The 14,953-nt window shown below is 43.4% G+C and overlaps 1 protein-coding gene across 1 annotated transcript in view; it reads right to left on the bottom strand.

Annotated features, from left to right (window-relative positions):
* Positions 1-14,953, bottom strand: part of LOC127913265 (ADP-ribose glycohydrolase MACROD2-like) — a 496,709-nt gene that overhangs the window by 118,110 nt on the left and 363,646 nt on the right. The window contains exon 5 of the mRNA XM_052485172.1: positions 6,262-6,340. Coding sequence (XP_052341132.1) covers positions 6,262-6,340 — 79 coding nt within the window. The remainder of the gene's footprint in view (positions 1-6,261; positions 6,341-14,953) is intronic.

The raw sequence follows: 14,953 nt of genomic DNA, 5'->3' as shown, positions 1-14,953 counted from the left end.
AGGCCAGTCACGGCCTACCTACATTAAATTCCGGTAAATACAAAATTGTGAAAAAGTAAAAGTAAAATTGCCCTGCCAACTATTAGCCCTCACTAAAAACATCACCCCATTCCACTATTGAACCCCATCTAATTCTACTCCAGGCCAACGGTCTGGGAGGACAGAACACTACCACTCAACACCCCCTGCAAATCTTCTCCAGTAAAACCTTGCAATCCCAAGTACTTCTCTGCAGCTGCCACAACAACCTCTATTTTCTGCAGTACAGTTGACAACCATGGCTTTAATTGCTAAGAAACACCCCTCACTGAAGCACATGTTATTCCTATCACTCTCTATTGACCTCAGCCTACTTACAGGAATCCCCTTACGACCTCATCTTCCTCTACCACTCTCTTCACTGCTTCAGCATACAACACTTTCTGTACAACTCTGACCCTAGCAACCTCTAACTGGACACCTCTGATCTCCAGCCTCATGGGCACCCCCACACTTTTTCCACCAATACTACACATTCCCTCCTTTCATGGCGTCCTGCACACTTCTCACATCTAGGAATCTCCATCCTAGACACAGCTGCAACACCGTAGTATTTCCAGAACAAAAGCTCTCACGGGATAACTGACACATCCTAACTTGACCTTGTTGGGCAAAAACTCTGCATCAAAACTCAACAGGCACCGGGTCTGCGTCGGACCGAATGCCAGGCATCACAGACACCAGGAATCTTCCATTTCAGCTGATCCTCCTCAACACTTAATGCCACCCCTGTTATCACTCCTTTCAACGCCGCCCTGCTCCGGAGAGCAAAGTAAGTCATAGTTCCTGTCCCTAGTCATGTGGTCTGGACTGCCTGCTCCCTCTGGAAGGAAGAAACGCACTGAGTCCACTTCGCACTACTGTCACCGACTCAACACTCAACAGTAAGATATAGATCCCGAACAGTCATTCTGATTTCCATGTAAAATACCCCTTTGATTGACTAAAACAACACCCATAATAAATAAAAAATTCTGATTCTGAACATTTTACAAAAACAACTTTTTGTGTAGCCATGTGAGAGTGTTATTCCAGCTGATCTGTTGTGTTATGTCATTACATGTTACATATGACTATGGACAGTGTCTTGTGAAAGACTCATGTTTGACCTTTTCTCAAAAGAGAACGGTTGACTAACTCAGTCAGTGGTTCTCAACTCTCTCATCAGGGACCCCACAGCTGTTCCAGAGGTAGCTCACTTAACCAAATTAAAATCCTAATTGGATCTGGTTTCATCCAAACATCACCTAATTTCATGTTCGGGACCTTTAAAAAGGTTGTGAAAATGGAAAGGACTGGGCTCTCGGTTCTCTTTTAGTTACAGTAGGTTAAAGAAAGGGACAACTCTTGGTTCTCCTGTGTTGGATATCCAGCGAAAGCTTTGAACAGGTGTCAGAGATCAGATGCCTTTAGCAGACAGAAGGGGAGGGAGACAGTGGGAAGAGGTCTGAGGGGGGAAGGTACTTAGGGAGTGTGTCCCAGGAGGAAGTGAAATGCCAACCCTTAACCTGTGAGCTCATAGGTCACATCAAAGCCCAGACTGTGTGATGAGGGAAAGCTCCTGTGTGTATGTGTGTGTGCGTGTGTGTGTATGTGTGTGTGTGTGTGTGTGTGTGTGTGTGTGTGTGTGTGTGTGTGTGTGTGTGTGTGTGTGTGTGTGTGTGTGTGTGTGTGTGTGTGTGTGTGTGTGTGTGTGTGTGTGTGATGAGGTAAAGCACACCACTGTGTGGCACTTCTGCTTGTTCCAGCCATGCCCTTCTCTAAAGGTCTCCAATTGAATTTCTCTCCATTATTTGAACCTCTCAAGACCTCATTAAGAAGTCACTTCATGTCAATAAAAAGTAGCTTCAGGAAGAGTTATCTTCCATTACCTCAACCTAGACATAACAGCTTTCCTTGTGCTTTTCTGTGCTACAATAGTACAATAGCACAGTGTTGTCTGTCAATCAGTTTTTAACTTGTTATGGCTGGGGGCAGTATTGAGTAGCTTTGATGAATAACAAGCCCAGAGGTGCCCAGAGTAAACTGCCTGCTACTCAGGCCCAGTTGCTAATATATGCATATTATTAGTATTGGATAGAAAACACTCTGAAGTTTCTAAAACTGTTTGAACGATGTCTGTGTGTATAACAGAACTCATATGGCAGGCAAAAACCTGAGAAAAAATCCAACCAGGAAGTGGGAAATCTGAGGTTGGTCGTTTTTCAACTCATTCCCTATTGAAGATACAGTGGGATATTGGTAATGTTGCACTTCCTATGGCTTCCACTAGATGTCAACAGTCTTTAGAAACTTGTTTGAGGCTTCTACTGTAAAGGAGGGGCTCATAAGGGCTCTTTGAGTCAGTGGTCTGGCAGAGTGCCACAAGCTCGTAACGCTCGTTCATGTGAGAGTTAGCTCGCGTTCCATTGCTTTTATACAGACAAAGGAATTCTTGAAGATTTATGTTAAAAACATCCTAAAGATTGATTCTATACATCGTTTGACATGTTTCTAAAGGACTGTAATGGAACTTTTTGACATTTCTTTTGCTCCTAGTGAATGCACCTTGTGAGTTTGGATTTGTTTACAAAACGTGCTAACAAAAGTAGCTATTTGGACATAAATTATGGACATTATCGAATAAAGCAAAAATTTATTGTAGAACTGGGATTCCTGGGAGTGCATTCTGATGAAGATCATCAAAGGTAAGTGAATATTTATAATGTTATTTCTGACTTCTGTTGACTGCACAATATGGCGGATATCTTTTTGGCTTGTTTGGTCTCTGAGCTCCGTACTCAGATTATTGCTTTGGTTTGCTTTTTCCGTAAAGCTTTTTTGAAATCTGACACAGCGGTTGCATTAAGTAGAAGTGTATCTAAAGTTCCATGCATAACACTTGTATTTTCATCAACATTTACTGTTAGAATTTCTGTAAAGTGATGTGGCTCCCTGCAAAATCACCGGATGTTTTTGGAACTACTGAACATAACGCGCCAATGTATACTGAGATTATTTGATATAAATATGAACTTTATCAAACAAAACATACATGTATTGTGTAACATGAAGTCCTATGAGTGTCATCTGATGAAGATCATCAGAGGTTAGTGATTAATGCTATCTCTATTTCTGATTTTTGTGACTCCTCTCTGTGGTGGGATTAACAAGAAGTGTATCTTTAAAATGGTGTGAAATACTTCTATGTTTGAGGAATTTTAATTATGGGATTTCTGTTGTTTTTAATTTGGCGCGCTGCACTTTAATTTTGCGCTCTCACTGGCTGTTGTCATATCGATCCCTAAGAAGTTGTTAAGTCTGTGCATGTCAATGAGCAGTAGTTTCAGGAGGAGTTGGTTACCTTCTCTTAGATATCTTCTCTTAGTATTCACTTCTGCTGCTTTCCTGTACATTAAAACAATAGCACAGTGCTTTTCTTTCCTCCTTTCCCTCACCCAAACTCAAATGGATTATTGTCTATTTAGGCGTACTTGAAATGGTGAAATTATGGCGTGACTTGGCATTTTATGTCCATTCCAATTTCCAACCATCCACTAGGGGCAACACAAGTGCCTATTCCCCCCCCAAAAATAAATAATAAAAAACAATTAAATGTCGGAACTCAGTCAGTGACTCAACTTACGGTTGGTTGCTAGGTAGAATAGTAGAATACACAAGGTGCAATTTCAAAATGTGGCTGTTTATCAACTATTTTTATGATAGCTTCTCAATCAGCCCATGTCAGCATTTTTTTTTTGTTGATTGGTAAGTTAGTCTTGCGGCCAGCTATCTTAACTTAGTAATCATGGTTGAATTAGAGCCCGAGAGGACCCCATTGATTCTGTTAGTCAGTCTCACTCAGAAATCATATTACAAACTGAAAACATTTCTCTCCATCCTATGACAAAATGTGTAGAATTGCAGCAAACTAGCTTAAAAACGGCAACATGTTCTCTACACCCCATGGCAAAATGGGGGGATGGGGGATTTTTGGTGTCCCCCACCCCCATCAAAGTTGCCCATCCCAGATTTAATAGGATCGATGAGCTAGGCATGGGCATTGTGGATGGGGTTGAGGATCACAGGATGGGCTTGAACAGCAAGCTACAGTATGGCTCATGAGATTGTGAGTTCAATTCCAGTGCTAGGCACCTGCTTTGTGTTTTTGTTTGAACCCTAACCCAAACCTTAACCCTAACCTTAACCACTCTGAAGTAAACTAAATCCTAATGCCTGAATTTGACCAAAATCTCAAAATTAATGCCTAAATGTAACTGTCGAGGTTAGTTTTGGTTTCACTTTTGCGCAGTTTGACTGACAGCTAACATACTCTATAATCTACAGACATACCACAGATGGCCCCACATGCCATAATGTAAAGCGCCAGCCATGACTTATCTCTATTGCTGCATTTATGACAAGTTATGGTGTTTTCTTTAGAGATGGTATTGCTAAAACTCCATTATAGTGATGGAGATGTACTCATCAATGTCACTTTGGGAGTGCTAACTAATAATGAACAACTTTTCCAAGGCTTTCCTCTACACTAGGAAGGTGGTCAAATGTTTCCCTACCTACATGGCATTTGGATGATGGAGATGTACTTATTATACTTATTGCTGGCACATTGGGAGTGATAACAGCAGAAACAACAGCTCTAGAAATCCATCTCACAACATTAATATGAAAAGGCGTTCCATCGGTGCATGGGGACAGGAAATATCATTACACACACTGTAGGGTGAAGGGAATCTTCCAGCTAAGAGTTAGAGAGGGAAGGGGATGGAGGGAGAAAAGGAGAGAAGGAGAGGGGAGGAGGAGAGAATGAGGAAAGTAAAGAGGGAGGAAGAAAGGAAACATGAGGGAAGAGGGAGGAAAAGAAAGAGAGAGGGAGGGAGAGAGTAGGTGGATGACAGGACTATTTGGGAAGGAGAGAGAGAGAGAGAGAGAGAGAGAGAGAGAGAGAGAGAGAGAGAGAGAGAGAGAGAAAGGGTGGAGGGGAACAAAACAGTCTCCATGTGAGAGTCGAAGGAAGATGAAGGCCTGAAACTCTGTATTCCTTATAGGTGACGAGGAGTTGAAAGAGAGTCAAACAGAGACACAGAGAGAGATTCTGAGCGAGATTCTGAACGATAGAGAGAGAGATACAGGAGAGCCTGGGATTTATTTTCAAGATGGGGAGGGAATAGGTGCCACATGGGAGATATTGCTAGCACGGTGAAGCAGGCTTGTCTACCCTTCAGCCGCCCCTATAGCCCTTTAGCTCTAATCCTCCATGGTCCCCTAGCCATCAGAGATGGTGACTGGTTGCTCAAGGCTTCAGGGCTCAGAGATGGGAGGGGTGTGTGTGTTCTTGTGTGTGGAGGGTTGGGTGGCAGGAGAGACTTGGAGCAGAAAATAACGTGCATTTACTTATCTATCGTCTCTGTGAGACTCGGCGAGACAGCTTTGCTTTGTTGTGGATGCTTCCTGGAACTCCCTGAGAGAGACATGCCCCTTTCAGCAAAGAACTGGCTGGCTGGCTGGCGAGCTGAATGGTCCAACAGGATTGTTCTCTAGAGTTGCCCCTCAAAGATAAACACTGCACAACTAATCCAAAGGCCTTGTCTCGTTGTAAAGTATCTGATGACACTAAATTTAGACATTATGTTGCTTTATAGCCCCAGGTAAACTCAGGAAGGACAGGGACACTACATTATGTTGCTTTATAGCCCCAGGTAAACTCAAGAAAAGACAGGGACACTATATTATGCTGCTTTATAGCCCCAGGTAAACTCAGGAAGGACAGGGACACTACATTATGCTGCTTTATAGCCCCAGAAAAACTCAGGAAGGACAGGGACACTACATTATGCTGCTTTATAGCCCCAGGTAAACTCAGGAAGGACAGGGACACTACATTATGCTGCTTTATAGCCCCAGGTAAACTCAGGAAGGACAGGGACACTACAATATGTTGCTTTATAGCCCCAGGTAAACTCAGGAAGGACAGGGACACTACATTATGCTGCTTTATAGCCCCAGGTAAACTCAGGAAGGACAGGGACACTACATTATGCTGCTTTATAGCCCCAGGTAAACTCAGGAAGGACAGGGACACTACATTATGCTGCTTTATAGCCCCAGGTAAACTCAGGAAGAACAGGGACACTACATTATGCTGCTTTATAGCCCCAGGTAAACTCAGGAAGGACAGGGACACTACATTCCATGGCATAATGGAAACAGAATCAGACGCACCTTGGAAGACTTGAAGGATTTTTTCCTTGTAGATCCTGTAGTCCGCCTCCAGGAAGACACAGAAGATAACACGTTCGATCTGCACAGAAAGACAAAATAGAGAGAAAGAAAGAAAGAAAGAAAGAAAGAAAGAAAGAAAGAAAGAAAGAAAGAAAAAGAAAGAAAGAAATAATTCCATTATTCCACTGTTGCTATTAATTGCACATTCAACTCCAGACCGTCAGGACCAACAGATCCCACAAGAGCTACTAAAGGGACAAAATCAACAATTGAAGAACCAATGATAACGTTTTACACCAGGGAGCCACAATCAAACCATAAGCACAGTTCAGAATATCCTATTAGCCAATTAGCTGGCTCCCCAGTACAGAATACCAGCCTAGGTTCGTGTTCCAAATGGCACCCTATTCCCTATGCAGCACACTACTTTTGCCCAGGGCCCATAGGACTCTGGTTTAAAAGTAGTGCCCTATATAGAGAGTAGGATGCCATTTGGGACACAACCCATGCCCCACTGGTGGCAAGAGTGGGGTCTACTACTGAGCAGGCTTTTAGTGAATATTACACTATATTACACTACATTACATCACATTTTGGAGATAATATCTGAATGAGAGCATTTCCTTTGGTAGGATACATTCAATATATCCCCAGCACCATAAAGTACAACTAAAAAGGTACTTATTCTTAAACCATAGACAAAAACGTGCAGCTATAAGTATCCTTTGACCAAGTACTTTGCTCTTATGAACTACCTCAGGGATTCAGAACTCACTAACTACTGACTGTCATTTATTTTACACTATGAGTGCTGCTAGTAAGTTGTGCTTCTAATTCATAATCACTATAGTTATCCTCTCAAGCTGAACACTTTGGAGGGATTTTGCTATGGCTAATTCAAATTGCACCCTGCAAATGTCAGCATATTCTTTTTGAATAACTATACTCTCTGTATATTAATTTCCTTATGTCTCATTTATGTTATGAATTTTTGCCTGTGTGGGTTGCTACCATGCCTTCAGAAAGTATTCATACCCCTTGACTTATTCCACATTTTGTTGTGTTATAGCCTGAATTCATATATTTTGTCTCACCCATCTACATACAATACCCCATAATGATGAAGCTCATCAAATTAATTCACATCCCTGAGTGTAAGGAGCGATGCTGGTAGACAAGAAGCAGGTACAGGGAGAACATTTAATGAATAACGGACATGAAACAGAACAGGAACAGCGTCTGGACAGGGGAAAAATAACGACCCCAATGCTGACATGGGGGAACCAACAGAGGAACAGACAGAAATAGACGGGGCAATCAACAAAGGGAAGGAGTCTTGAGGCGGGCCGGACGCAGTGCACGCTGACACGGTCGCCAGGTGTACGGTGTTTCCCCCGACACATTGGTGCGACTGGCTTCTGGGATAAGTGGGCATTGTGTCAAGAAGCAGTGTGGCTTGGTTGTGTTGTGTTTTGGAGGACGCACGGCTTTTGACCTTCGCCTCTCCCGAGTCCGTACAGGAGTTGCAGCCATGAGACAAGACTGTAACTACCAATTCGACACCACGAGATTGGGGAGAAAAAGGGGTACAAAAATAAAATAGAAAAATAAATACAAAATCAAAGGCAAGGAATCACCAATGAGCGCAGCTGCGCGTAATGATGGTGACAGGTGTGCGTAACGAAGGGCAGCCTGGCGCAATCAAGCGCCATAGAGGGAGAGCGGGAGCAGGCGTGACACCAAGTCAATAAATGTTAGAGATATCTTTGGCAGTGATTACAGCTGTGAGTCTTTCTGTGTAAGTCTAAGAGCTTTGCACACCTGGATTGTACAATATTTTCAAATTATTATTTGTTTCAATTCTTCAAGTTATGTCAAGTTGGTTGTTGATCATTGCTAGACAGCCATTTTCAAGTATTGCCATAGATTTAATTCAAAACTGTAACTAGGCCACTCAGGAACATTCAATGTCGTCTTGGTAAGCAACTCCAGGGTATATTTGGTCTTGTGTTTTAGGTTAATGTCCTGCTGAATTGTGAATTTGTCTCCCAGTGTCTGTTGGAAAGCAGACTGAACCAGGTTTACCGCTAAGATTTTGCCTGTGCTAAACTCTATTCAGTTTATTGTTAAGCTAAAAAACTCCCTAATCCTTGCAGATGACAAGCATACCCATAACATGATGCAGCCACCACCATGCGTGAAAATATGGAGAGTGGTACTCAGTAGTGTGTTGTATTGGATTTGTCCCAAACATACACTTTGTATTCAGGACAAAAAGTTAATTTGCCAAAGTTTTTGCAGTTTTACTTTAGTGCTTTATTGCAAACAGGATGCATGTTTTGGATTATTTTTTATTCTGTACATGCTTCCTTCTTATCACTCTGTTCATTTAGGTTAGTATTGTGGAGTAACTACAACGTTGTTGATCCATCCTCAGTTTTCTCCTATCACAGCCATTAAACTCTGTAACTGTTTTAAAGTAACCATTGGCCTCATGGTGAAATCCCTGAGGGGTTTCCTTCCTCTCCGGCAACTGAGTTAGGAAGGACGCTGTATCTTTGTAGTGACTGGGTGTATTGTTACACCATCCAAAGTGTAATTAATAACTGCACCATGCTCAAAGGGATATTCAATGTATGTTTATAACTTTTTTACCTATCTACCAGTAGGTGCCCTTCTCTGCTAGGCATTGTAAAACCTCCCTGGTTTTTGTGGTTGAATCTGTGTTAGAAAGTCACTGCTCGACTGAGGGACCTTATAGATGATTGTATGTGTGGGGTACAGAGATGAGGTTGTCATTAAAAATATATGTTAACCACTATTATTGCACACAGAGTGAGTCCATGCAACTTATTATGTGACTTGTAAAACACATTTTCACTAAGAAAACCATTTTGCCATTATGCGGTATTGTGTTTAGACCAGGGACACAAAATCTAAATGTAATCATACATGCAGACACAAACACAACAAAATGTGGGGAAAGTCAAGGGGTGTAAATACTTTGTGAAAGCACTCAACCGCTCATCAACAATTCAAGATCCAAAAACACATTCTTTTTTTTCAAACTGAAAAGATTGAAATATAAATCCCTGTCTTACAACGGTGAATACACTGAATACATATGACTGGAATAATGTCTGCTCTAATACACAATCACATGAACACCTCCCCACCATCACTCTCCTATCTACCTTCCTATTGTACAATACAGCACCCTCTCCACCGTCACTCTCCTTCCTATTGTACAATACAGCACCCTCTCCACCGTCACTCTCCTTCCTATTGTACAATACAGCACCCTCTCCACCGTCACTCTCCTTCCTATTGTACAATACAGCACCCTCTCCACCGTCACTCTCCTTCCTATTGTACAATAGGGCACCCTCTCCACCATCACTCTCCTTCCTATTGTACAATACAGTAATATATAATAATAATAATAATATATGCCATTTAGCAGACGCTTTTATCCAAAGCGACTTACAGTCATGTGTGCATACAGGATACAGGATACAGCACCCTCTCCACCGTCACTCTCCTTCCTATTGTACAATACAGCACCCTCTCCACCATCACTCTCCTTCCTATTGTACAATACAGCACCCTCTCCACCATCACTCTCCTTCCTATTGTACAATACAGCACCCTCTCCACCATCACTCTCCTTCCTATTGTACAATACAGCACCCTCTCCACCGTCACTCTCCTTCCTATTGTACAATACAGCACCCTCTCCACCATCACTCTCCTTCCTATTGTACAATACAGCACCCTCTCCACCATCACTCTCCTTCCTATTGTACAATACAGCACCCTCTCCACCATCACTCTCCTTCCTATTGTACAATACAGCACCCTCTCCACCATCACTCTCCTTCCTATTGTACAATACAGCACCCTCTCCACCGTCACTCTCCTTCCTATTGTACAATACAGCACCCTCTCCACCATCACTCTCCTTCCTATTGTACAATACAGCACCCTCTCCACCATCACTCTCCTTCCTATTGTACAATACAGCACCCTCTCCACCATCACTCTCCTATCTACCTTCCTATTGTACAATACAGCACCCTCTCCACCATCACTCTCCTTCCTATTGTACAATACAGCACCCTCTCCACCGTCACTCTCCTTCCTATTGTACAATACAGCACCCTCTCCACCGTCACTCTCCTTCCTATTGTACAATACAGCACCCTCTCCACCGTCACTCTCCTTCCTATTGTACAATACAGCACCCTCTCCACCGTCACTCTCCTTCCTATTGTACAATACAGCACCCTCTCCACCGTCACTCTCCTTCCTATTGTACAATACAGCACCCTCTCCACCATCACTCTCCTTCCTATTGTACAATACAGCACCCTCTCCACCGTCACTCTCCTTCCTATTGTACAATACAGCACCCTCTCCACCGTCACTCTCCTTCCTATTGTACAATACAGCACCCTCTCCACCGTCACTCTCCTTCCTATTGTACAATACAGCACCCTCTCCACCATCACTCTCCTTCCTATTGTACAATACAGCACCCTCTCCACCGTCACTCTCCTTCCTATTGTACAATACAGCACCCTCTCCACCATCACTCTCCTTCCTATTGTACAATACAGCACCCTCTCCACCGTCACTCTCCTTCCTATTGTACAATACAGCACCCTCTCCACCGTCACTCTCCTTCCTATTGTACAATACAGCACCCTCTCCACCGTCACTCTCCTTCCTATTGTACAATACAGCACCCTCTCCACCATCACTCTCCTTCCTATTGTACAATACAGCACCCTCTCCACCGTCACTCTCCTTCCTATTGTACAATACAGCACCCTCTCCACCGTCACTCTCCTTCCTATTGTACAATACAGCACCCTCTCCACCGTCACTCTCCTTCCTATTGTACAATACAGCACCCTCTCCACCGTCACTCTCCTTCCTATTGTACAATACAGCACCCTCTCCACCGTCACTCTCCTTCCTATTGTACAATACATCACCCTCTCCACCATCACTCTCCTTCCTATTGTACAATACAGCACCCTCTCCACCGTCACTCTCCTTCCTATTGTACAATACAGCACCCTCTCCACCATCACTCTCCTTCCTATTGTACAATACAGCACCCTCTCCACCATCACTCTCCTTCCTATTGTACAATACAGCACCCTCTCCACCGTCACTCTCCTTCCTATTGTACAATACAGCACCCTCTCCACCATCACTCTCCTTCCTATTGTACAATACAGCACCCTCTCCACCATCACTCTCCTTCCTATTGTACAATACAGCACCCTCTCCACCATCACTCTCCTTCCTATTGTACAATACAGCACCCTCTCCACCATCACTCTCCTTCCTATTGTACAATACAGCACCCTCTCCACCATCACTCTCCTTCCTATTGTACAATACAGCACCCTCTCCACCGTCACTCTCCTTCCTATTGTACAATACAGCACCCTCTCCACCATCACTCTCCTTCCTATTGTACAATACAGCACCCTCTCCACCATCACTCTCCTTCCTATTGTACAATACAGCACCCTCTCCATAAAGCAAGCAGGCATGAAATACACAAACACATGACATTATATTATCTAATGAACTACTAGGGTGTTCTGTAATGTTCCCTTTTAATACAGTATTCTTAGTCTGTAATATGTACGGTATGTCATTTCCCTTGATTTCAGGAAGTATTATCTCAGCATGACACAGACAACCTCACAGAGAAGAGCTTTGTCACAAAAGTCTGTCTGTAACAGTGTCTGTCTGTAACAGTGTCTGTCTGTAACAGAGTGTCTGTCTGTAACAGAGTGTCTGTCTGTAACAGAGTGTGTGTCTGTAACAATGTCTGTCTGTAACAGTGTCTGTCTGTAACAGTGTCTGTCTGTAACAGAGTGTCTGTCTGTAACAGAGTGTGTGTCTGTAACAGTGTCTGTCTGTAACAGTGTCTGTCTGTAACAGTGTCTGTCTGTAACAGAGTGTCTGTCTGTAACAATGTCTGTCTGTAACAGTGTCTGTCTGTAACAGTGTCTGTCTGTAACAGAGTCTCTGTCTGTAACAGTGTCTGTCTAACAGAGTGTCTGTCTGTAACAGAGTGTCTGTCTGTAACAGTGTCTGTCTGTAACAGTGTCTGTCTGTAACAGTGTCTGTCTGTAACAGAGTGTCTGTCTGTAACAATGTCTGTCTGTAACAGTCTCTGTCTGTAACAGTGTCTGTCTGTAACTAATTGTCTGTCTATAACAGAGGGCCTGTCCGTAACAAAGTGTCTGTCTGTAACAGTGTCTGTCTGTAACAGTGTCTGTCTGTAACAGTGTCTGTCTTTAACAGAGTGTCTGTCTGTAACTAATTGTCTGTCTATAACAGAGGGCCTGTCCGTAACAAAGTGTCTGTCTGTAACAGAGTCTCTGTCTGTAACAGTGTCTGTCTTTAACAGTGTCTGTCTGTAACAAAGTCTCTGTCTGTAATAGAGTGTCTGTCTGTAACTAATTGTCTGTCTGTAACAGAGGGCCTGTCTGTAACTGGGTGACTGTCTGTAACAGTGTCTGTCTGTAACAGAGTGTCTGTCTGTAACAGTGTCTGTCTGTAACAGAGTGTCTGTCTGTAACAGAGTGTCTGTCTGTAACAGAGTGTCTGTCTGTAACAGAGTGAATGTCTGTAACAGAGTCGCTGTCTGTAACAGAGTGTCTGTCTGTAACAGAGTGTGTCTGTAACAGAGCCGCTGTCTGTAACAGTGTCTGTCTGTAACAGTGTCTGTCCGTAACAGAGTCTCTGTCTGTCTGTAACAGAGTGTCTGTCTGTAACAGAGTGTCTGTCTGTAACAGAGTGAATGTCTGTAACAGAGTCGCTGTCTGTAACAGAGTGTCTGTCTGTAACAGAGTCGCTGTCTGTAACAGAGTGTCTGTCTGTAACAGAGTGTGTCTGTAACAGAGTCGCTGTCTGTAACAGTGTCTGTCTGAAACACAGTCGATGTCTCTAACAGTGTCTGTCTGAAACAGAGTCGCTGTCTGAAACACAGTCAATGTTTGTAACAGAGTCGATGTCTGTACCAGTGTCTGTTTGAAACACAGTCGATGTCTGTAACAGTGTCTGTCTGAAACAGAGTCGCTGTCTGAAACACAGTCGATGTCTGTAACAGAGTCGCTGTCTGTAACAGAGTGTCTGTCTGAAACACAGTCGATGTCTGTAACAGAGTCGCTGTCTGAAACACAGTCGATGTCTGTAACAGAGTCGCTGTCTGTAACAGAGTCGCTGTCTGTAACAGAGTGTCTGTCTGTAACAGAGTGTCTGTCTGTAACAGAGTGTCTGTCTGTAACAGAGTGAATGTCTGTAACAGAGTCGCTGTCTGTAACAGAGTGTCTGTCTGTAACAGAGTCGCTGTCTGTAACATAGTGTCTGTCTGTAACAGAGTGTGTCTGTAACAGAGTCGCTGTCTGTAACAGTGTCTGTCTTTAACAGAGTGTCTGTCTGTAACTAATTGTCTGTCTATAACAGAGGGCCTGTCCGTAACAAAGTGTCTGTCTGTAACAGTGTCTGTCTGTAACAGTGTCTGTCTGTAACAGTGTCTGTCTTTAACAGAGTGTCTGTCTGTAACTAATTGTCTGTCCATAACAGAGGGCCTGTCCGTAACAAAGTGTCTGTCTGTAACAGAGTCTCTGTCTGTAACAGTGTCTGTCTTTAACAGTGTCTGTCTGTAACAAAGTCTCTGTCTGTAATAGAGTGTCTGTCTGTAACTAATTGTCTGTCTGTAACAGAGGGCCTGTCTGTAACTGGGTGACTGTCTGTAACAGTGTCTGTCTGTAACAGAGTGTCTGTCTGTAACAGTGTCTGTCTGTAACAGAGTGTCTGTCTGTAACAGAGTGTCTGTCTGTAACAGAGTGTCTGTCTGTAACAGAGTGAATGTCTGTAACAGAGTCGCTGTCTGTAACAGAGTGTCTGTCTGTAACAGAGTGTGTCTGTAACAGAGCCGCTGTCTGTAACAGTGTCTGTCTGTAACAGTGTCTGTCCGTAACAGAGTCTCTGTCTGTCTGTAACAGAGTGTCTGTCTGTAACAGAGTGTCTGTCTGTAACAGAGTGAATGTCTGTAACAGAGTCGCTGTCTGTAACAGAGTGTCTGTCTGTAACAGAGTCGCTGTCTGTAACAGAGTGTCTGTCTGTAACAGAGTGTGTCTGTAACAGAGTCGCTGTCTGTAACAGTGTCTGTCTGTAACAGAGTGTATGTCTGTAACAGAGTGTCTGTCTGTAACAGTGTCTGTCTGAAACACAGTCGATGTCTCTAACAGTGTCTGTCTGAAACAGAGTCGCTGTCTGAAACACAGTCAATGTTTGTAACAGAGTCGATGTCTGTACCAGTGTCTGTTTGAAACACAGTCGATGTCTGTAACAGTGTCTGTCTGAAACAGAGTCGCTGTCTGAAACACAGTCGATGTCTGTAACAGAGTCGCTGTCTGTAACAGAGTGTCTGTCTGAAACACAGTCGATGTCTGTAACAGAGTCGCTGTCTGAAACACAGTCGATGTCTGTAACAGAGTCGCTGTCTGTAACAGAGTCGCTGTCTGTAACAGAGTGTCTGTCTGTAACAGAGTGTCTGTCTGTAACAGAGTGTCTGTCTGTAACAGAGTGAATGTCTGTAACAGAGTCGCTGTCTGTAACAGAGTGTCTGTCTGTAACAGAGTCGCTGTCTGTAACA

This window comes from Oncorhynchus keta, chromosome 2, assembly GCF_023373465.1.
Source record: "Oncorhynchus keta strain PuntledgeMale-10-30-2019 chromosome 2, Oket_V2, whole genome shotgun sequence".
Taxonomy (NCBI): domain Eukaryota; kingdom Metazoa; phylum Chordata; class Actinopteri; order Salmoniformes; family Salmonidae; genus Oncorhynchus; species Oncorhynchus keta.
Note: the sequence above shows the minus strand (reverse complement) of the source record. Positions and strands in the feature narration are given on the sequence as shown.